The sequence below is a fragment of the Ricinus communis genome, chromosome 9 (genome assembly GCF_019578655.1).
Source record: "Ricinus communis isolate WT05 ecotype wild-type chromosome 9, ASM1957865v1, whole genome shotgun sequence".
Taxonomy (NCBI): Eukaryota; Viridiplantae; Streptophyta; class Magnoliopsida; order Malpighiales; family Euphorbiaceae; genus Ricinus; species Ricinus communis.
In genome coordinates, this window is record NC_063264.1 from 24853742 (window position 1) to 24878121 (window position 24380).

General features: G+C 31.3%; 2 protein-coding genes across 4 annotated transcripts; one reads left to right on the top strand and one right to left on the bottom strand.

Moving 5' to 3' along the window:
• The first annotated feature begins 9366 nt into the window (after window positions 1-9366).
• Window positions 9367-19286, top strand: LOC8266283 (DNA repair protein recA homolog 1, chloroplastic). 3 transcript variants are annotated; one of them, XM_048379410.1, is made up of 14 exons: window positions 9555-9683; window positions 11694-11744; window positions 12817-12908; window positions 13130-13205; window positions 15199-15261; window positions 15384-15513; window positions 15657-15742; window positions 15836-15961; window positions 16152-16256; window positions 16412-16468; window positions 17092-17154; window positions 17226-17302; window positions 18623-18695; window positions 18790-19286. In XM_048379410.1, the coding sequence occupies exons 3-14, from the start codon at window positions 12838-12840 to the stop codon at window positions 18892-18894; spliced, it is 1032 nt and encodes a 343-aa protein (XP_048235367.1). In that variant the 5' UTR covers window positions 9555-9683; window positions 11694-11744; window positions 12817-12837; the 3' UTR covers window positions 18895-19286. The 3 variants fall into 3 exon arrangements, with proteins under 3 accessions (XP_002529953.2, XP_025015009.1, XP_048235367.1); XM_002529907.4 differs by lacking the exon at window positions 11694-11744 and having other exon boundaries at window positions 9367-9683; XM_025159241.2 differs by lacking the exons at window positions 11694-11744; window positions 12817-12908; window positions 13130-13205 and having other exon boundaries at window positions 9367-9683.
• A 2592-nt stretch (window positions 19287-21878) lies between these two features.
• On the bottom strand, window positions 21879-24380 carry LOC8266282 (photosystem II 10 kDa polypeptide, chloroplastic). Its single transcript, XM_002529906.4, has 5 exons — window positions 24156-24380; window positions 23845-23903; window positions 23069-23124; window positions 22232-22284; window positions 21879-22117 (listed from the first exon to the last, which is right to left on the bottom strand). The coding sequence occupies exons 1-5, from the start codon at window positions 24307-24309 to the stop codon at window positions 22023-22025; spliced, it is 417 nt and encodes a 138-aa protein (XP_002529952.1). The 5' UTR covers window positions 24310-24380; the 3' UTR covers window positions 21879-22022.

A 24380-nucleotide genomic window follows, 5' to 3' on the forward strand; every position in this document is an offset into this window, starting at 1 on the left:
ATTTTCTTTTCCACTTGGTAATTACTCTTAATTTGTTGATTTCATTATTATAGCAAAGTATTAAGCTTGTAGGTCAATATTATTAAGAATTGCTAATTGTCTGCCAATAATATTGTTTTGGTATATATTTGTCTGCCAACACATTGAGCAGTCTGTTGCTATAATTTTAATAATATTTTTTAATATTTTAAATTTACTTTTTATGTACAAATTAGAGCTTCATTTTTTATTTACAGGAATATATGTAAATACTTACTTAAAAATAATTATTAATTTAAATAAAGTTTAAAAAATTAATATTTTTAATACACAGATATGGTAATATTTAAAAAACATTTAATAAAATATTTGTTATAATCATTATCTTATACTTTTTAAAATTTAAATACAACTTTGAAATTTTTTATCATTAAAAATTTAAAATCAAGTTAAGATATTTTTATCAATTTACAAAATTATATGTCTTTTTTAATTTAAAAATATTTTCTTCAATACCCACTTTTGTATATACTATGACTAGCTATTAGGGATTGTTATATTATGGACCCAATTACATGATGCATCATGTACCTAAAGGTCAAAATGTGTGGATTTTGGTAGATCATAAAAGTGGACACTCATTTTGGTAAATCATGAAGTTGGCCTGGTGATTAAAGTTAATTGGGGTAGAAATAGAGAGAAATAGTTTTAAATGTGAGCTTGCTTTCATTGATGAAAAAAGTACATAATTTATACGGTATTTAGATAACTGAAAATAAAACAGAATACATTAGATTTCCAGATATGAAAAATATACATTGAATTTGTAATAATAATCTGAAAAAAGATTGTGATATTTTTTTTTTCAATAGATAATGATAAAAATATTATTACCAATCAAGAATAACTTACATCCAATAGAAGAAGTTCCTTCAGATGAGGAGGAACAACAGAGACCCAACTAAGATTACAAATAAGATGATTAGCTTTAGAAAGCCAATCCACTACTCTATTAGACTGCTTCGAAATAAATCTAAAAAGTACAAAAAGAGGAATTTCTAGCTAGAGATTTTATGTTTTTGAGGAGACCTGCAAAAGACTTTGGTGACACTACCATCCAATAGAATACCAGTAGAATTTTCTCCAAACAAAAGCAAGAGTAGTAAATCCTGAAGAATTAGAAAAGGAGCCATCTGAATTATGTCTAACAAAATCAATGGAAGGAGCAGTCCAGTGAGCTGAGATTTCAGGTTCTATATCAGAGAGAGGGTAGAAAGTCATTTGAGGCAATCATTGTTGGGGTGCCTGATACATCTCTCAATAATCAGTTGAACTCTTGAGAGTTTTCCTTGGGTCTAAGGAAGATGCATTAAAAATACAATTGTTCCTTGCAAGCCAGATAGCCCAGCAAATATGGGCAGCATAGTCTTTGAGCTTCTTCCCATGAGGTCCATCAAGGTTTTTGAGAAAATGATTCCACTAATCGCAAAAAGAAAAAGCCCTATGAGCTTGAGTCTTAAGGCCCAAATCTGACAAACACCAAGTTGCATGATCATGGCTGCATTCAAAAAGTATATGAGATACAAATTATGTTCCTGCTCTACAGATAACACAAGATGATAACAATAAATATTTCTTTTAAAAAGGGCTTCCTGGAAAGGAATAGCATCTTTTGCACATTTCCAAATGAAGGTTTTTAGTTTAGGGGGGACATTAAGAAACCAAAAAGAATCCCAAAAAACTTTAGGCAGATTGCTTAAGGAAGAGCCCATGTTCCTCAATGATAGAATATTATTCGTGCAATGAATGTACCCTTTTTCGACAGAGTACTGCGTAAAGGAATTGAAATGCCAAACAATATCATCAGGCTGCTTAGAGGAACCAACAACAGTTTTGAGAATTCTATTATGATCATAAGAATTAAATAAATTTCTGATAATATCTCTTTTTCAAGTGCCCAATCTATGATCAATTAGATCTGCCACCATCATGTAATTTGAGTGTGGGGGTCTAGGGGTAGTAATTCTAGAGTTTTCTGAGTCAGGGAGCCAATTGTCATCTCGAATTCTAATAAGAGCTCCATTACCAACGCTCCAGTGGTTGCCTTGAGCAATAATATCCCTTCCTTTAAGAATGCTAGACCAAATCCAAGAGGGTCTACTTCCTCTTCAAGCTAATAGGAAATTTGTATTTGGATAGTAAATACCCTTGACTACTTTGGCTTCAAGAGAATCAGGATCAAATATAAGTTTCCAATTCTGTTTAACTGGAATAGCATCATTGAAAATTTGAAGTTGCCCAAAGCCTAGCCCCCCAACTGATTTTAGCTTAGATAATTCTTTCCACTTGACCCAATGATACCCTTACCATGATCATCATTTTTCCACCAAAACCTTGCAATTTGCTGCTCAATTCTTTTTAGCAATGTGGTAGGGAGCTTGAAAATAGATGTTAGGTAAGTGGGTAAGGATTGAATGACAGCCTTGATGAGGATAGCTCTTCCCGCCAAGGACAACAACTTACTCTTCCAAGATTGCAAATTTTTTGAAACTCTATCTTGTAGAAAGTTAAAAGCCTGCACTTTTTATCTACACCAATTCATGGGGACCCCCAAATATTTACTTAATGCATCAGACTTGTTAATTTTAAGAATTTAAACAATTCTAGCACTTTGAATAGGCTGTATTAGGGCTGATATGACTTCAAATTTAGCCAAGTTGATCTTCCGCCTAGAGGCTTTTGCAAAGCAATCGAGTATTTTTTTTTAAGATTATGAGCCTCCCTTCTACTAGCTCCCCAAAAAATCAAAATGTCAAAACATGAGTTAAGGTAGGACAATGAGGCTTAATTTAAAAACCATGAATAATCCCATTAGAAAGACCCTTATGCAACATACGAAACAGAATTTCAGATGCAAGAATAAATAGGTTGGGAGATAACGGATCTCCTTGCCTAATACCACATCTCTAGGATAGAATAATTTAGAAGAGCAACCATTGATCATAATAGAATATCTAACAGTTTTTACACATTCCATGACTCTTCTAACACAAATATCACTATAACCCATATGAGAAAGAATAGATTTCAAAAATCTCAATCCAATCTATCAAAAGTCCTCATCATATCTAGTTTAAAAGCCATAGCTCCTAAGTTACCTCTCTTTTTATTTTTAATAGCATGGAACAACTCATGGCAATAATAAAATTATCTTGTATGCTCCTTTCATATACAAAAGGTCCTTGAGGGAGGGAGATGATATGATGCAAAATAAATTTTAAACCAAAAACAATAAGTTTAGATAATACCTTATAAAGAAAATTAGAGCAACTGATGCGCCTATACTTAAAAAGCTTCTCTAGAGCTTTAGTTTTTGGCACAAGAATAATATTGGTGTTGTTGAGGCTTCTAGGTATCTTTCCATTCACAAACAAATCTTTAACCAGCTTGAATACATCTTGTTTTACCATTGACTAGCAGCGTTGAAAGAAAATTCCTGAATAACCATCAAGACCTACAGACTTATGTGTACCCATAATGAAAATGTCTTGTTGAATTTCCTCCTCAGAAAAGATCTTTCATTAGGTGTGATTTGATCTCTTAACTAATAATATGAGGAATGCAATTATATACCTTGTAGAGATACGAGATCCCTTCTTGTCATACAGACCTTTGAAAAAATTAGTTGCCTTAGTCAAGATCTTCTTATCCCCTGAAATCCATTCACCATTTTTTTTCTTAATTTTAACTATATTATTCCTCTTGCGCCTTTGCAAAGTAGCAAGGTGGAAGAATCTTGTATTTTGATCACTGAGTTAAGCCAATTGACCCTAGACTTATTACGCTAGAAAAGCTCTCTTGCCCTTGCAAACTTTGGAGCTCAATGATAAAAAATTTCTCAACACGTTTATCTTAAGTAAGCGTGTGACGTTACTCAAGACTCTTAGTATGGAGATAGTTGGCTTCAAGTGCTTGAAAGATTTGTATGCAAGAGATGTGGATTTCAAGGATGTATGAGAGTAATGCAAGTCTAATGTTCTAATGGAAGATTACTATTTGCATGATGGTTTTCTCATGAAAGGGAATCAATTGTGTGTTCCTCGCACATACCTTCATGAGAAGAATATTAGAGACTTAAATAATGAAGAATTAGTTGGGCCTTTGGGTAGAGAGAAAACAGTTGCAACTGTCAAGGGACGATAATATGTTGTAGGATGATATCAACACCATTATTTCTTGGTGTTCTGTATCCCAATCATTAAAGGGGCAAGCAAGTAATGTTAGGTTTTATATAACATTGTCGGTGCCAGTGCTATTTGGAAGGACTAGTCCATATACTTTATGTTGGGCTTACCTTGAACCCATCGAGGTATAGATTCTATTTTTGTTGTGGTTGACAGGTTCTTAAAGATGGCACATTTTCTTCCATGTTATAAGACTGCAGATGCTACTTCTATAGCCAAATTATTTTTCAAGGAGGTTGTTGGGTTAAATAGAGTGCCAAAGATGATTATATTTGATTATGATACTCGATTTTTGAGTCACTTTTAGAGGATATTATGGGAATTGTTTGATTCTTCATTGAACTTCAGTAGCACAACTCATTCATAAACTGATGGTCAGACTGAAGTAGTGAATCAGACTTTGGACAATTTGATTCAGAGCATTTGCAGTATTAGGCCGAAGCAGTGGGACTTTGTTATTGCATAGACAGAGCTTGCTTATAATTATGTCGTATATAATTCCATAAGTAGATTACCATTCTTTACTGTTTACATGAAAGCTCCTAATCATGCTTTAGATTTGGTGAAGCTACCTAAGATTCCTATAGTTAATGTTGCAATTGAGCAATTAGCAGAGCATATTCGATCGGTGCAAAAGGGTGTGAAGCACAAGATTGAGAAAGCTAATGCAAAATACAAAGCAGCAGATGACATGCATAGAAAGCATAAAGTGTTTAATGTAGGTGATAGAGTTATAATATTTTTGAGGAAGGAACACATACCAATAGGCCCTTAGAATAAGTTGAATCCAAAGAAGTATGATCCTTTCAAGATTATAAAGAAGATCAATGATAATGCTTATGTGGTGGATTGCTAAATTGGTTGAATATCTCCAAAATCTTTAATGTTGCTAATTTATCATTGTTCTTGTCAAATGCCAAGCTACCTTATGAAGAACCAAATTTGAAGTCGAATTTTCATTAAATGGAGGTGACTGATGAGGGATAGTACTTAACTAGTGCTTCAACCAATGATAGGCCATTTAAGCACAAACCATTGATTGAAGAACCGGTTAGGGACTTGTGAATGAGTTTTGACATCAATTTAATTGGTTGTTTAATTGGTGCTTTAAACCATCGGTTAGGGTCCAAAAGACCACTAGTTAGAGCCGAGAATAAGGCACTTTGTGGTGTTTTCTAATTCTATTAGGACTTTAATTCCTTAGTTATTTAGTTTATTATTTACAAAAGTGTTATTAGTGTTTGGGCACTATAAATACTTTTATTATTTGTTTGGTCAATAATTTTTCATATTATTTTTTTAAATTATTTCTTTTGAGGATTCTTTCAAATTATTCTTATATTTTTTTTTTTGGATTTAGAAGCTTGTTTTGTTTATGTTCTCAACCTAGTATTGTGTACACATTAATTCTAAGCTACATGTTGTGTCAACTATTTTTTTATAACCAAATATAAAATGGAAAATATTTTACCTTCAACTTCACTTCTTTCATTTCTCTTTCCTTCTCTTTAAAATATAATTTTTATCATTTTTCTCTTCATTGCCATATATAAGGTAAGTTATTAATTGATAATTTGTTAAAAGGTGGTCAATTATCAACAATGATTTTCTAGTTAACTTTAGCTCCTAAATTATTATAAAACTGTTAGCAAAATACCAGACAATGTTGTTCCACCATGCCTTTATATAGGCTTTTAAGATCATCCTTGTCTTATTCGAGATGGGACAATCTTCGTACGCAACTTCTAATCTTGCTTGGATTATTCTTATTTACTATATAATATTTCTAGAATATTTACTTATCGAGTCAAAATAGCTTTATTTGAGCTCATATATGATTTTTCTTCAATAGGATTAAATCCTAATAAGATTGTGACAAAGTCAAACCTGATTTACTCGACACTTTATACTCAACATAGTTTACTCGATTGTTATTGTTTTCTTAATTATCATTATATACCCAACATAATCAGCTCTATAATTATTGTGTACTCGACATAATTTGCTCGGTATATTTTGCTTAGTTATTATTAATACATTTCTCTAATAAAATAGTAATATGCTCGATATTTAACTTCTTGAATAATCTTGATGTTGAGGAGATTGGTTAGCTCAAAAAGATGCTTTTCATTGAAATACTCTCCTTAGAATTTGTTCACCACTTTGGATAAACAAGTCTTATACTCTCCTTTGAGCTTGTTCACCACATTTGGATGAATAAATCATGCTTTCTATATCATCATATTTTTTAATCCAATGAGCTTATTTATTTTTTTTCTCCAATGAACTCGTGTATTTCTACTCTTCAATGAGCTTATGTACTTATGGTCTCCCATGAGCTGATTGCAGAAGGTAACAATACTACTAATATGCTTAATTGTGCCAAGTAACAACTCTTGTATCTTGATGTTTTAAGTTGAGTATTTTGTCTAGATGTGCTGAGTAACAACACTTGCATATACTTGATGCTTTAAATTAAACTATTTTGCTTAGAGGTGGCAAGTAACAGTACTAATCATATACCTTGATGCTTCAAATTGAGCTATTCCATATAAGATGGTGAGTAATCGACACTAGCAATGTCTTGATGTTTTAGAATGAGCTTTGAATGCTTAAAGTGGTGAGTACAATGATAATAGCAATGCGCCTTAATGCTCTAAAATGAGTTTTGAATGCCTAAAGTAGTGAGTAAAACATCACTAACAAAATGCCTTATATATTGAGCCTTTTTGCTAAAATAGCGAATATCAACATTAACAATATATCTTATGCTCTAAATTTAGCTTATTTTTCTAAAATAATTAAAATAGAAAATAGAACTTAAACTTAAAAGTTATAAAGAACTTATATATATAACTGTAGGTAGCCTATTTTTCCATAGCTCCATCCAGAAATCTCTTCCAAGTTTTATTATTTTATTGCTTATTTGATTTTATCTTTAAGAAATTTTAATATATAATACTTTTATTTATTGGTGGTATAGAATCATTGGATGGTTGACATGGTAGTTGAAAACTTTCATTTGTAGTACTTTACTTTTAGAAAATTTTAAAGTAGAATTGGTAGCCCCTTGATAATAGTTGGTCGCTTGTTCTTGTGGGTCGACTTGGGATTATCTTTTTCTTTAATAGAATTGATAGTTTATTTACTGAAGTCGATCAAGAAATATCAATGATCTTCCTATATTCATAAACAACACTAATTGATAACTGGCTAAAGGATGGCTAGCTATTAACAACGGTCTCTTGGTTGACTTGAGCTCCTAAATTCTTGCAAAAGCATTAGCATAGTGCTTAAAATAGTTGTCGAGCCACACACTCTGATGACTAAGTCAGAAAAGAGATTTTAAGAATATAAGAGAATTGAGTTATGAATGTATTTTGTCCTTGATGATCTTATAACATTGCCTTTTATATAGGCTTTGAAATCATTCTTGTCTTACTCAAAATATGACAAATTTTTATAAGCAGCTCTCAATATATCATATTTCTAAGATATTTACTTACTTGGTTATGATATGTATATTTGAGCTTGAGTATGATTGTCCTCGAATAGAACATAAAATCCTAATAGAATTATAATTAAGTCAAACTTAGTTTACTCGACACTTTGTGTTCGATATAGTTTGTTTAGTTATTATTATCTGCTCAGTATAATCTGCTCAGTTATCCACTCGATATGTTTTAGTCAGTTATGATCAATAAACTCCTTCTCATGCGTGGTCCATCTAAATGTTTGAAATTAATTCTTTAATCCACCATCTGTGCATTATTTTCTCTCGTGCATTATTTTCTCTCATGCATATATTAAAAGAGAATAAATGATAATAGTGTCGTGTGAGTGAGAGACATACCGAATTAGATGAAGTTATAAAGTATTCATGTTGCATATTTATACATTGTCTAGATTGAGAAAATTTATAATTTGTAGACTTAATTAAAATTTTAAATGAATGGTTAATTTCTTTTTGCACTTATATTTATTTTTATAACCATAATTCACATATCAGACAAATAATTTTAAATTTCATTCTAAGTGGAAAAGTTCTCAAGTCAAAATAGTGCATATACTCAACTGTTTACTGAAAGTACCATAAAAGATAAAAACATACACGTGCAACTACAAATAGAATAAGGCTTAATGGTTAGAAAATCTAAATCTTTATGACTTTTGACAATTTTGGTCAAATTTTTAGTAAGGTAAAAAATGTCGGAGTTGTAAAATCATTTATAATTTTAGTAAATTTTTAATTTTGGTTAAAATTAGATAAGTTCGTGGTGACATAGTTTATGTATATCATGCTATCTCATATGACATGTCATCCAATTTTATCAATAATTAAGGATTAGCTAAAATTATCAATAATTTTATAATATAAATTATTTTTATCAAAATTAAAAGGATGGGTAGAAATTGCCAAATGTGATATAGATTCAAATATTTTTTACTATTTTTTATAAATTAAATAAACAAAAAATTCATAAGGTATCTGCTTATTCAACCAACTAGATATTTAACTTCTCATTTATAAATGCAAAATCTCAAAAAATAAAGCTCCTATTCAAATTAATATATTAATTTAATTATATTACATATAATAAAGTAATTATAATTTTATTATTTATATATTATATTAATATAAATTTTATGTAGTTAGAATAAGGCGAGTTCTGAGATGTTAAAAATTTATCTGAGATAATTTTAGAATAAAAAAATATAGTAATCCACTGCTCTTTAGAAATGAATTTTTCTATAAACATATTAAATTAAATTCTAAAACCTTAAAGAATTTGAAATTAATGATGGATAATTTAAAATTGGCCAATTTTGAACTTTTTTAGCTCTTATAAAATAAATTTAACTTAAATCTGTAAATTTTATAAATTCTCCCTACCCAATTCAATTAAGGTCTTATAAACTCTTTACCTTGAAAGAAAAAGGTCCATACTAATGTCTTTTGGTAAGAGTAACTTCTCTTTACCCTAGTTGCTCTAGTTTCCAGTTGGGCTTAATTGACTGAATTGGAAACTGTTAAGGGCCAAATGGTGAATAATAGAAATAAAGGATTGTAAATGAAATGAGGCAAAAGCTCAGGGGCCAATTTAGAACTTTGGCTGTGAATAGAGAGAGCAAAGTTCAGCTCTTAGAAACAAGAAAGCAAGAAAACCCGCGACTGCATGTCTTCAATTCAATAACACTTCTTCTTTTCTGCCAAGCATAACAATCACAGTAGAAATATTTGAAATGGATTCCTTAGTTTTGCCTGTAAAACTAAACGGTAAAACATACCCACATCTATTTTTTCCTTGTCCTTTGCATTCCCCATCTTCTCGTTTCAATTTCAGAGCCTCAAAGGCTGCTGCTGTTGGAAAAAAATCCCTCAAAATTCGCTGTGAATTTGAGCCTAAGCTCAATAATGGTTTTATCTCTCCCGACTTTGACACTCGCTTCCTCGACCGGGTATTTTAGCTTTCTTTTTTCTTTTTCATTCTATTTATCATTACTATAATATATGTATGTGCTTCTGTTGCTATCGTTGATACTCTCTCTGTTTCAGTCTTGGAAAAACAGTAAAAGTAGCTCTATATTTCATTAGCAATTTGGGTCTTTTTTTGGCTGATTTTGGAGCTGCACTTGAGGACTGATAGACGCTCTGGAATTGTGGGATTTTTTTGTTTCATCATAATTCAATAATAAAGCATGTTGTTAGTTGCAGCTTAACTTGAGATAAATATAATGGCGTCTACCATCTGATTTGGACTCAAAGTTTTGGCATTTTTTTTGTAGTTAATTGAGTCTCAATGATCATCCAAAATCTTTAGAGTAATAAAGAGAAACATGGTCTGTTGTATTTAATGTTAAGCATTTCTATTTTCTTTAAAAAAGACAATGACTGGTTTTGGCCTATGCCAATTTAGTATTAGAGCTTAAAGATTCTAAATTGAGGCTTGCTACCGAACATGGGAAGAGTCAAAGCAACTTCAAGAGAAGGATATAAAAGTACAATTGGATCATTGGGTTTGTGATTTTAAATATTTGAAAGAGGATGAAATTACCATTTATCTTGTTTTCTTCTCAAACACATTCCTAGTGCAGCTAATCCAGAGAGTGGTGATTACAGTGCATATCTTTGATTCGGACACTGGATCATTATTTAGGTTGAATGAAAGTTCATTTATGGTTGGCCGTAGAAGTTATATGAACCTTGAAGCAATATCCACAATGCGGATTCTCAAGTTGCTTGCATAATCACATCATGGTGATAGAAATTTTTGGTTTCTAGAAGAGAGGATTGCACCTTTTTCTTTTGACTTCATTAAGGTGTAGTACAAAAAATCAAAACAAGTAAAACGGATGGCACAATGAACTATTGGGCTCACTAAGAATATGAAGAGCCTAAGCAACAAGTGAATGGCAGCAGCAACTAGATTGTCCAATTAGCAGCAAGGATGGTAAAATAACAGCTACAAAAGCTAATCATTAATCATAGAAGAAAACCTGAATCAAATCTCCTAGGGATAATATGGTAGAATAACAAGTTAAAGAGGCAAACTGCATGTTAGAAGAGCAAGTACTTGACTTGAATAAAATTTCACATCCTTGGTGAAGAAGGAACTCAGAATGAGAACAAAAGAAGTAAGGTTATGTGCATTATTGGGGCAAAAAGGGTCATTTGAGTAACCAATTAGCTCATGATTTTCTGTAGGAGCATTCAATCTACTATGCAAATTTCTTAGGGTAGTTAATGGTGCCTTTATGATTACTATTTTTCTTTTTTATAAAAGGAGTGAAACTCGAATAATGCTTCGGTCACTGACAGAAGGACAACAAATGAAACTTTTGCTATCCAAATAATTGAACGGGAAAGATGAACTAAGCTTCACTGGTAGTAGCTCGGTTTGGGGAATTCCTTCTTTTTCCTTGAAGAATGTTTTTAAATGTTGATGTCACTAATCAAAATGACATGTACTAAAAGATGATTTTTCAATACTGTCGAATAAGGATGCAGCCCAAGGAATAGGTAAATTGGTACTTAAGACATTTATGAACTCAAGACTGAGTTTTCTCTAACAAAGGGAGAATGATGTGACCAACTGCAAACTTCAGGTCTATTCATTCGTCAGGTCGAATTTGGATTTGTTGATTCTCACATTCATTGTTATTTAGGTCCATTGATTGCTACATAATTTTGTATATGTGAGCTTAGTGTAGGAGTTATGATTTCTGATGTCTTTCTTTTAGCATTAGTTATGGGTTTAGCTGTTTGATTCTTAAGTTAAAGTAAATTAATATCTTAAGCCTTAACACGTGGCTTTAATTAGTTCAGTAGTCAAAATGCAGTTATTATAACTATAAGTCCATGTGTTTCAAGGTTCAGAATTGCTATTGGAGTGTTAAGTCTTTATATGCTTATGCCTCTTTTATCACTAGCCAGGTATAAAGTAAATGATGTTCCGGAGTTGTTTCCAGGTATAAAGTAAGAGATGTTCCTGATTTGTTTCTAGATGAAATTATGGGAAGGTGATACTCCTTGTTTTTCATAGCTTTTGCTTGTCCAAATTGCCTTTCAATCTCTCTAATGCTCTCATTTCCATATCTTATACATTAGATGGGTCGAGTATGAGTGAAATTTTCAATCTTTTTGTTTTTTTCAAGTGATGAAATCTTAATGGCAGAGAGCAATGACTTGCTTGGCTTATGCAGTTATTTAATACCCTTAATTCCTTCGAGTTATGTACAAGAATTGATAGGAGCGTCTAACCTTTGTTTTCTTCTTTAAAAGCAAACATTTTAATGGAAACATGTCTTTCATGAAAGTAAAAAGTGATTCTTAATATCAATTAGATTGATAATTTGGAGATCATTGGATAAGTGCACCACTTAGACATTTGAAGTATTCTTCCTCAAAATTTTGCATGAATCATCTTCCAACTGGTGATTGATCTGAGCTTTTAACTAGATATCATGCCCAATAATTCGAGTGATTCCTTGTGTGAATCTACGTTACTTATGTGCTACTTAACATGACTTTTTTTACTATATTTGAAATATCCTTTTGCTCACTGTGAAAGGAGCCTCATGGTTTTATAGTTTGGACATCTCTCTCTCTCTCTCTCCTTTCTTTTCTTTTTTTTTTTTTTGGTTTCTTGTAAATGTAACTGACCTGGATTCTACGACTATCCCTTAAAGTCCTCAAGTTCCCTACTTTTGGTACCAAAATTAAATTAAACTATCATATATCTGACCTGATTTTGTTCTATCAATTTCCTATTAATTAGTCTATCCTATATCAGTTGGTTATGGGACAAAATATATATATCTTTTTTTTCTGTACATCACTCTTTTAAAATGTTTAGATTTCCCAAGAGGAGGTGGAAAAGAAGCCATGTGAATTATAAGAGTTCATAGGAGTTTTTGTTAATTCTACATTTATTTTGTTTTTGATACTTTTGTTGTGTCAGTTACATTAAGATGGAGTGCAACTATGAGCCTTTGAAATGAGATGCTAGATCACGTGCATGATCAACCAAGTTAACAATTGCTTGAAGTCTAAATTTATTATATTTATGTGTGTATATATTCCTTTCCCCAGCAAAAAGCATTAGATGCAGCAATGAATGACATCAATAACTCATTTGGAAAAGGAAGTGTCACCAGATTGGGCAGTGCTGGTGGAGCGCTGGTGTAAGTATTCTACTTGTGCTACAATAACTCTCCCTTTTCCTCTCCTAGGTTGCTTTCCCACCCTTGATGCATGGAGTTTTAGGAGTATGGAACAGTTATGAAACTGAACATGCACATCATTTTTGCTTACTAGGCATGGATTAGCCAGATAGACATTCACTATGCCAATTGCGACATAGACTTGTGGTTAGACCTTTTTTTTTTTAACATATTTCTTGCAGCGAGACTTTCCCTAGTGGCTGTTTGACCCTAGATTTTGCTTTAGGCGGTGGCCTTCCTAAAGGTAGAATTGTCGAGGTATAAACCCTTTTATGTCTTTATGTTTTACTTTCAATGTATTGAGATATAATTTCATTTTTCTAAGCAAACTTCTTGTGGCTCATTTGAAGTTTTTGATGAATGATTCCATATCTGGTGGTTGCTATTTTACATAGTTGTGAGCAAGCAAATTATGCATGCCTAAAGAGCAGCCTAAATAAGCTTTTGATAAAGAACCATAGGCGGTCCACCATCTCTAAAATGTTTTCTAGGCCCTGTCAATATTAAGTTAAGAAATTGCTCCATTAAACTTACAATGAACTTCAATTTCAAATCACAAATTAGATTGAGAAATTGGCATATATGAGAAGGAAGAGATTGTTTCTTTCGTGAAACACAAATTATCTCAATTGAAAATAAAGGCTCATAGGATATGTATAGCTAATAGAATTATTACAACCTTTGGAGATAGAATTTACTGTTATGATAACAATTTAATATGTCATGGTGGCAGTTGCTTATTGCTGCTTATTCTTATAAAATTAGACTGCATGCTTGAATAATAACGTGAATATATTAGTAGTTTTTTTAATGATATTTACCCCCTTAAACTATTGTCTTGATTCTTTATACTTTTATTTTCTAATTCATGCCTATCTATTGGGTAATAAGAAAAGGAGTCCTGAAATTCATAAGAGTTCTTTAAGTGGTAAAGAATAACAAAACCAATGTAAAATAATCATGTTATGTAGCATTTTGACTACTAATTAATCTTAATCCTACCACCTACTAATATTAGAAATCTCAGACTATGAAAATTCTAAAACTAATATTGAATAAAATAAGTAAATGACTTTCTAAATTTTCCTAAAAACCAAATACTTCCTGAATACAGATTTTTCAAGAAAAATCGCGATTTCATTATTAAAAATAAGATAAAAATAATCCTTCATCTGATTTTGTCTAATGCACTAGATTGTATCTGTAAATTAGCTAAAATTGCCATTTTAAATTGGAATATGAAATTTTTTTTTTCCAGTTTTAGCGTGATGCTGTCCAACTTTTCCATTCACAAGTTATCCTGTGTCCGTTTTATATTTTTGATAAAAGAAGAATCCTCTCTTTTAGGTACGAAGAAGAAAATTATGAACTTGAGGATAAAATAACCTCCCTTGGAGAAGCTAGAAAGTTAACCCTGACAAAAGAAAATTAATGAAGTAACAGCATCCAATCATGATGAATATCAATTAAAGATGCATCCTTAATACATCCAATCTTATTAATTATCAGAAATCCTGAAGAGGCCAAAATATGTATTTAATCCCACCAAATACTTCAAATTACGAAAATTGCATAACACCATAATCTGAACATATTTCCTCCAGCCGAAAACTTTACATTCATATACATGCTATCTATATTCACAATATATAGTTTGAGAAGCTGAAGTTTGACTTTGAAATAAATAGACTTTATAGGATTATAGAAGCCATAAAAGTACATGAGATTTTTAGGGTAAAAACCGTAACTCTACTTCTTGTATTAAAAGCTTAACTCTTCATCAAGAGAATCTTCAGTTCTTGTTGAAGTAAAAATAAGAGGTTTGATTTCAATTACACTAATCAATTCCCCGTCTTTATTTGGTTTAGTCTTACTAATGGAAGCTGGTTTACTTGGTAGGAGAAGCATTGGACACTACTATAAACTTATAGAAGTGGATTCTGTTTCTCATTTAGTAGCAAATCAAGTGATATTTTCGGAACCAGTTCCCAGTTCCTGAACTTGATGTTTGGTTTAGGATAAAGATAATTTCAAAATTAAGAAAGGTTGTCCTTTGTAAATGTGAAGCCATATCATATTCAAATTGGTGATTAGATAACAATAGTGGATTGTAATTTAAGAAGCTTTGAAGGAGTCTTCTACTTGTTTATTTGTAATACATTCTCATTGATTTAATAGATATTTGCCTTGCTTTTAATTGTGCTAGCCAATTCAGTTTTTATTATGAATATCCACCATTTTCTTTTTGCAGATATATGGACCAGAAAGTAGTGGGAAGACCACCCTGGCACTCCATGCAATTGCAGAAATTCAGGTTCATCATTTCTGGGGTTTTTCTTTCTCTTGTTTTAGTTTTTTTATATATTAGAAGATTATTGTTATAAATGATTATATCTCCCATGGAACAAGATGGAAATTTCTATGCTAAATGTGCAGAAGCTTGGTGGGAATGCAATGCTTGTTGACGCAGAGCATGCTTTTGATCCAGCATATTCAAAAGCATTGGGAGTGGATGTAGAAAACTTGATCGTCTGCCAACCTGATAATGGAGAGATGGCACTTGAAAGTATATAGGGTTTATTTCTTTTGTGCTTAATAAATTTTGGCTTGATGACCATGGCAACATGGAATACGGATTAGTATTGATGCTAATGAAATTTGCACTGAATTCTCAGTATTTAAGGTCTAACAGCATTCCTATATTTTCAGTTGCAGATCGTATGTGCAGATCTGGTGCCGTAGATCTTATATGTGTTGATTCTGTATCAGCTCTCACTCCACGAGCAGAGATTGAAGTGTGCTATAATTTTTCACTCTTTATTATAGCTTTCTATGAGAGATGATTTGCTTACCCATGCCTGCTTCCTTGCTATATTCTTGATCTATAGGGTGAGATTGGGATGCAGCAGATGGGTTTGCAAGCACGACTTATGAGTCAAGCACTTCGTAAAATGTCAGGAAATGCTTCAAAAGCTGGTTGTACTCTCGTTTTCCTTAATCAAATAAGATACAAGGTAACAGTTATTCATTAGGTATAGTATTGTCATTGATAAAGTATATGCAAGTGAAGATACAATTCGTTAAACTGATAAAGTCTCCTCTAACCAAATTAATCATTTTTGTCATTTCGTTTTTCATCCTTAAGTTCTATGTCAATATATCTTATTTTTTCTTCAAGTAACTTTATCCTTGTGCATTTGTTAGATTGGTGTATATTATGGCAATCCAGAAGTGACAAGTGGAGGAATTGCTTTAAAATTTTTTGCCTCAGTTCGTCTTGAAATACGCTCTAATGGGAAGATAAAGTCTGTAAGTACAATGGCTGCTTCATAGGTACAAAGAAGCATGATTCATTTTGTTTTAACCCCCTTAAGGAGCATGATTGTTATTATTTTTTAAATGTCTATTTGGTCGAATTTATGGTCTATTATTTTTTTTACATGTCGAGTTTTGTATCATTTTAGGCTAAAGGAGATGAAGATGTAGGGCTTCGAGTTCGTGTAAGAGTGCAGAAGAGTAAGGTACTTAAGAACATAAAATTGACAGCCACATATTGTTGATACTTTATGTATATTCATAAAATTGACAGCCACATATTGTTGATACTTTACGTATATTTATGTGAATTAAAACGTTGAAAAATCATACTCTTACATGCAAGAATTATGTATGGATGGTTATATGTTTTAATTCTTTTGAACATTACTACTATTTTTGCATAGATGGGGTTACATTAAGTTTTTAGTAGCATTTGAGGGAAGTGCAGATACATGATAGAATACTGTAGAATGTGATTTAGGGCATCACACAACTTCCACCCTTTTTACTCTTTCACCTGGATATGTGTTCGCATTACATGGTGTCTTTTGCTCAAGTCTGGTTGTGGTTGGAGAAAGAACTACTCTCTTGCAGTATGATTTACCCATGATATATTGCTATTACTTATGTACCATAAAGCATTACTCTCCTGCAGTTCTGATTATCCTTGATACTTTCTGCACCATTGTTTACCATGGTGATTCTGCTTGCTGACCTAGATCTCAAACCTATCAATGGTAGGCAGTGATTATTGTAAATTGCAAAATACTGCCAACTCTCTGAGCTTTCTGCTTTCCGTTTGTGTTTATTGTGAATCTTGTGATAGGTATCAAGGCCATACAAGCAAGCCGAGTTTGAAATTATATTTGGGGAGGGAGTGAGCCGACTGGTTAGTATTTTGATCTATAGGTTACCAGTCACTTTTAAAGTTCAACTTTGATTTAATAAGCACCTTTGCAGGGTTGTGTTTTGGATTGCGCTGAAATGATGGATGTTGTGGTAAAGAAGGGTTCTTGGTATAGTTATGGGGAACACAGGTTGGATTTTGGACTTTTCTTCCAGTTCATAGAGTTAATTAAGTTTTATCCTTTTATTTTCTTAATTACTATTTATCTTTCCTTTTCTGCATACTTGATCTTTGGGAATAAATGTTTGAAAAATAAGTTATACTGCTTAGATGATTCTAAGCATCTGTTTGTCTTCAAAACTCTGGCTACTTCAAACTAAACTCCTCATTTTCTTTCTCTTCCTCTATTTTCTCTTTCCCTTGTATCTTTTCATCCTGCATTAGAGGTTTGCAAACTATAGCTTTCCAAATTCGCCAGATGATAAGTCTTTTAAAGATGTGCATTTCATTTGAGAATTTGTTTCCATCCATTGTTGATGCATGTCATGCTGAGTGTTTGCATTACAGTGACCCCCTAAACGAAGGCTAAAATAGATGTTGACTATGACTTGTACACAACATACCCTCCTTGTAGCATAAATATGATGCAGATTCTTTGCGGTATATTTTTTCTATCATGATTAAACAATTGCTTTAGACTGAAACTATCTTCCTCTTCTGACTAGTATTATTGTCATTGTCATTTTGTATCTTGTGCATTTCCCCATCTGCATTGGTTATGTTCAACATTTTGTGGTTATTTTCCTTCTTTGTAGTTTACAATTTTTTATTTCTGGTCATTTTATTTCCTATTATAACTTTGTTGACCTTTAAAGTGTAATGACCTTAAAGATAAAATTTGGTGTTTGTTGATTAATTCATTAAGCTTCCTATCCAAATTTTAGAACAAGATTTCTCAATGCAATTCAGATTGAGTGGTGCAAATGGGAGATTTAGATAGGAAAGGCGCAAACTTCATAACACTGACTACATTAGAGTATCTAGTCTTCGAATATATTTCTTGGTTGAATAAATTAAATGCTTAATCAGTGAACTAAGCCAGGGGGGACATGGACAAAGAACCATATGTTGTTTGGTATTGCCTGACATAATCAATCTAGTGCTTCGATAGTTGAACTTATCATTATTTAGTATTGTGACAGTATTTCAGCATAAAAGAAAAATGGCATAATCTTTTTTTTCCTGGAACATTGATTACAGGAGTTAGTAGAAACACAGGGCTTCTTATTCTAACTGCATATGATTGGTCTTCAAGATTTCATTCTTATTCATTATTTCCAGTTAAAAGATATCTGATAGCGTATCTTGTTTTTGCTCTAAGATTTCTTTGCTTAAACAGCCTCATAATATCTCCTTGGGTTGGACGTAAAATGTATAAGATTCTGTACTCTTAGAACTCTGTAAATATTATGGCTCATTGTTGATTTCTTGTCATTTATGTTCTGTGAAGATTGGGACAAGGAAGAGACAGAGCATTACAGTACTTGAGAGACAATCCTCACCTTCATGAAGAAATAGAGAAGGTTGGTTGCTTGATACTTCATGCATTTTTTGGCTATGTTTTCATGTACCATCATTTGGAATTCTTATGGTAATGCATTTGTATTTGCAATGCAGAAAGTTCGGTCAATGATGGCAGATGGAACAGTAAATACAGCCTCACTTTATTCAAGAAACTCACCGTTGCCTCTTGAAGATGAAAATGTTCTTGAGGAGATCTAATTTATTTTGGGTCAAGGGCAGGGAGGTTGCTGCTGCTGCTGCTGCGGTTGTTGAAGGCACAAGCAGATCAAAAATACAGTTTTACAGTTTCCTCCCTTCACAGGCAATTTTGATGCATTTCACTGTTTGTTCATCCACTCAGTTCCAATTATTAAACTGGTGGAAATTATTCTTCTTTTGTTTAATAGTCTTGTGGAGACTCAGACCATCAGCTGGTAATTTGTTTGTACACTAAAGAATACTTACTGATAGGAGTGACATGTATGATGTATTGTAGAAAGATTAAACATGGAAGGACAAAACAAAAGAGCTGGGATTCTTGCTTTTTAGTTTATAGAAAAATTAAGGGCCTGTTTGTGTCCCTCGCATTCTATGGCAAGGATGCACCAAAATTTTTGTATATTCTGTACATGGCTGGCATGCCGGGGTCGGCAAAAAAACTGATAACCAAACAGGAAAAGACTGTAGGCAATCAACTTCAATTAGCATATAAATGCTGTAGAAAGTAAAATAGAAAGGTTGATGAATTGAATTGCAGTTGGAGATTAAAGATTAATATATTTTGACTCATTTTATGACTGAACACAAAAGTATTTACAAAAATCAAAATGGATTGTGCCCATTAGAAGGCTTAAAATAGTTTATGATCTCCTTAATACCTTTTAATTGGTCTGTCAATCTAAAACTTAGCACTAGATTATCAATTTTAACCAACTTGTTTAAATTTATCATATATTGTATTCAATTTTTAATCCTTATTGATGGTCGACTCGCTAGTCATACTGGTTGTTTCTATTATTTTAATTATATATATTTTTCGATTTAAGAAATTAAAATTACATTTTTTATTTAAAAAAAACAAATGTACAACATTAGATTAATAATAAATTAAATATATATAATAAAAATTTATAACTGTCATGTTCACAATATTAGAATCAAATTCTATATTTTAAAGTTCTCTCTCTTTTTTTTTAACATTTTTAGTTAATATATAATTTTATTTTTAAATTAATTATAAAAATATAATTTATGTTATTTTTAAAAAAAATAGAAAAATTATTTAATTAGAAAAACAATTTATTTATTAATTGATGATTATATTTGTATGAATTAGTACTAAAAATAATTTAAAACAATTGCATATCATCAATATGTCTAAAAAGAGAAAGGACTATAAAACTCCTAGTGACCCCACTACTCCAACTCACAAAAGTTGGAGATTCTTCTCTTAGTTTTAAGAAAAAAGAAGAGTTGAAGATCATAGAGCAAATTTGTAATTATATCCATCATTTATATGTAGATTTAATAAAAATTTAAAATTTTTATTATTTATATATAAATTTAGTAAAAATTTAAAAGTTTTATAAATTTTCTGCTCGCAATATTAAGGATTAGACAAAGAGAAAGAAGAAGAGTTCTCCCCCCCTAATTTGGTGCTAGTAGAGCAACCTCTTAAAAAACAAAGGCCCTGACAGAAGAAAGTGATAAGGATTGATGACTTTTTCTTCCCATTTTTCCTTAAAACTCTTCTTTAAATTTTTCTTTTTCTTTTCTGTTTTATTTTTGGGCCTTTTGATTAATCATACATCTTCTAGTTTCTTGCTTCTCTTTATTGATTTATTATCTCATTTTATATTTATTTTCCTTTTTCTTTTACTAAAGAGAAAAATTGGCGGTGAGTATCTTATTTTGAGAGTCTAATACATTAAAAGGGAAAAATAGGAAGAGATTGGAATCATTTTTTTTAATATATATGCTGAGTCAATGACCATTATCCAGTAACTCTATACTAGCCATGCCACAGAGCATTGAAGTTCCAATGACTATATTTAAAAAGCACGAGGATGCTTCTCTAGTAAAAAATTACTTTTTACCAAATCACATCTATGTTGCATTTAATAAGTGTAGACTATTTGTAATATCTTTAAAAGGTTGGTATATGTATAAATATCTCTGATAAAGACTTAGCAAGTGGTTGGTTAATTTTTTAAGTGCTCAAATTCTTAAAAATTTACTTATTAACTCTTTACATTCAATTTTTTTAATTTTTATATTGAGTTGAGTCTTTTCATTCAATTGAACTGGAAAATAATTATTGTGTGAGCTTAGAAAAAAATACAAAAATTTGTTTGTTGAGTTTCCATGAGACTAAAATTCATAATTCATTACAAAATAGCACATTACTTTTAAATCAATGAGCTTTTTAAAATTCAAAAATCCATAAAATTTATATTATTTCCAGTTATCAAATTCAGCACGATCTAAACTGATTTGACCAAAAATCCACTAAATTAGTAAATTATTTTATGAGTATTTTAAAATTTAACAATATAAAATTATGTTATTTATAAAGAGAATAGGTGATCTGTGTAGCATTACTTTATTTATAATTACACAATCTCAGTTTAATAGCTCATATAAATATAAAGGAAACTTATGGCCCCAAGTAGAAGTCCTAAGGTAAGACTTGCCTACACCCATAGATTGCTAAAGAAAATGTAAAAGATAAGTAACTTGTGCCAACATAATTAGAAGGGTCAACATGTGATGTGAATAAAGTTCCCAGAGCTATAGCCTTATACCTCTCTAGCAACATCTTTGCCACTACTGCTGCTGCAAATAATTATTGTTTTAAAAATTAAAATATTAAATTAAAGAGTCAAAAGATAGTTCAATCAGTTAAACTGACTTGTATGTTTATATATTTTCTGGAAATTTTTTTATTTTTTTACTAAAAAAAATCGACAGATTCTACCAGATAGGCAAACTAGTTTTGTGGCGCGAGTGACGCGGTAATAAACCGAATCTATTTTATAATCAAAATTGATTCAACCAGTAGATTCAGTTAAATTATAATTGATCCTAGTTTTGGATCTTGATTGGACCTGATTGGCTACCGGTTTTCATTGAACCGGCTTATCCAATCCGGTCTTTTAGTACCACTAAAAATAATAAAATAAAAATATAAAAAGAAACGCACATTGAAACTAACTAATTAAAGTTGTTCATAATAAACAGAAAATTACACATAGGGATGCACAAGGTATTCATATTAAGATGTTCATTGTTGTTGGCAGTTACTTGGGCAAATAAGTATACAGATTAAGCATAAAAATAGCATAATCCTATTGTGCCAAAGCACTTGTATTGTAAACAAGAAGTGCACCTCCTGCAAGAAGACCAGCCAGTGTTATTGCCCATATTGCCAATCCTGTAGCACCTGCATGCAATAAACCCCAAATTGGTCCAAATTAAAAACTCATCTTTTAAATATAGATTTTCAATTTGGTCCAAATCTTTGCACTCCCAAAACTGAACATAGAATTCTGCTTACCCCCAGCATAAACATCACCAGTTGGAGACCATTCATCAGTGTTGTAGATGGGGCTGCAAACAATAAACATGATCAGTGATTTAATTACTGATTAGTTTTTCTTTTAAAACAAAATAAAAATAAGAAAATGTCAACTTTTATCCATGATACTAGTGAAAGAAGAGAAACACTTCAATGTAAAGGCTTAGTAGCTAAAGAAATCAAGAAGAAAATGTAGGAGCTACATGGTGCCAGCCTATATCCATTATTTATTGGATATACTCAGCCCTTCTATTGTGAAATTTACCATGAACTTTTCTTTTACCAGAGGATAATAAGTGTGTTTCTATTAATTTAAATTTGATTGAATTATGATTTAACTAATTTTAATTTTATCTCGTAGCAATAGATACATATCTCAATTTAAGCCAGATTTTAAGCTTGAATTTTTCTCTCCTCGTTCGCAACTCAAAAGAATTATGTACGTCGTAATTATATACAATTTTTCTAAAAAAATAGTGATTCGTAACTCAAAACATCATTATTTTATCCAAAAACTATAGATGTTTTTTTTTTTTAAAGGTGGGTAAGAATTTCACCTATTTTAAAGTTGTTCTCACTTTATCACTAAGCTAAGACACCGGTAGCAACAAATAGTAAAACGATAATTAAGAAATGATACGATTTTTAAACCGTCCTCACTTTATCAGTAAACCAAAACACCAGCAATCACAAATAGTGAAATTATAACTAAAGAATGATAAATTCTGTAATTACTAGTAATAATATATAAATATAACAATTAATAAAATTGATTCTATTTATTAATCAATCTTAGCAAAGTTAATAAAATCCTACCTGTAGCCATCCACATTGGCACCATATTTGTCAACAAATTGGTATACACCCTTTCCCTGAATCAAGTTGCAAGATTAAACATTAATCAATTACAACCGGTTACAAAAGAACCCATCAAATTATTTTAACAGTGCAATTAGGTCCAACATTAAGTAGAATGTGAAGAAGTTGTCTTATGAACTCATTTTCAAACCAACAAATTTAATTAAATCTGATTTTGATCTTTAAGCCAAATCAAATCATTTTAATCTGATTTGATTGAATGATTTGAACTAAATTAACTTAACTCATTTAGAAACTGAAGAATAAACTTTTGTACTTAAATATTATATTATTCATTCATCACTGTAACACCCATGAATATAGAAGACTACACATACATATGAAATCAAAATTAAGTTGAAAAGAAGACAAGAAGAAAATTATATGAAGTATTAAACATAAAATTATAAACTTGATAAAATGCTTTTATTTGTATTTTTTAAAAACTTTGAAAGCTATTTTCGGAAAAGAAATCAGGTAAATTAATTCTTTTTTTAAAAAATAGATTTTACGTAAAATAAATTATAAAAATTAATTTATTAAATAAAAAAATTATAAACCTATTTTTTTAACATCCAACAACAATATTAAACTGATCAAACTAACTTATATGTTCTTTGGGTAAAACTATAAGGAAAGCATTACAACAGAATTGTTGAATATAATTAGTAAAATCATTAGAATTTGATAGGGTTATAGAAAACGATAAATAGAGCTAAAGTTGAGCTACAAACTGTTGGCTTCCTTCCTGATGCATCAACACCATTCCTCAACTCCATGCCACCACCAATACCTGCATCAAGCAGTTGCCATCATCAAATTATCAATATTCCCTCTTAATCATTTCCCAAAACTCTCCTTGAGGTACTATTCATTTAGCTCGTACAATATATAATTCAGTCGTTAAATGTCTGTAGCAGAATTGGGAGCTTCAAATCCCTGAATATACATAAAGCCTGATGCCCTATTTCCTTTATACAAAATTCCAGGATATACATATAAAGAAAAGAAAGAAAGAAAACTATATTATAGGAGAGAAAGAGACCATAAGGCTTGTCAGTCTTGATCTTCTTGCCACCACTGGCCTCAATTCTGAAAGTTCTTCTAGAGAGAGTAGGGAGACCTCTGACAGATGATGATTTCTGGACAGTGAAAGGAGATGGTTTCAAGCTCACTGAAGCCATAACGGAAGATGCCATTTGCTAAGTTTCTTGCCTCAGGTTTACTTGTCAGGTTTTTTCTACTGCCTGTGGTTTGGCTTTCAGAATGA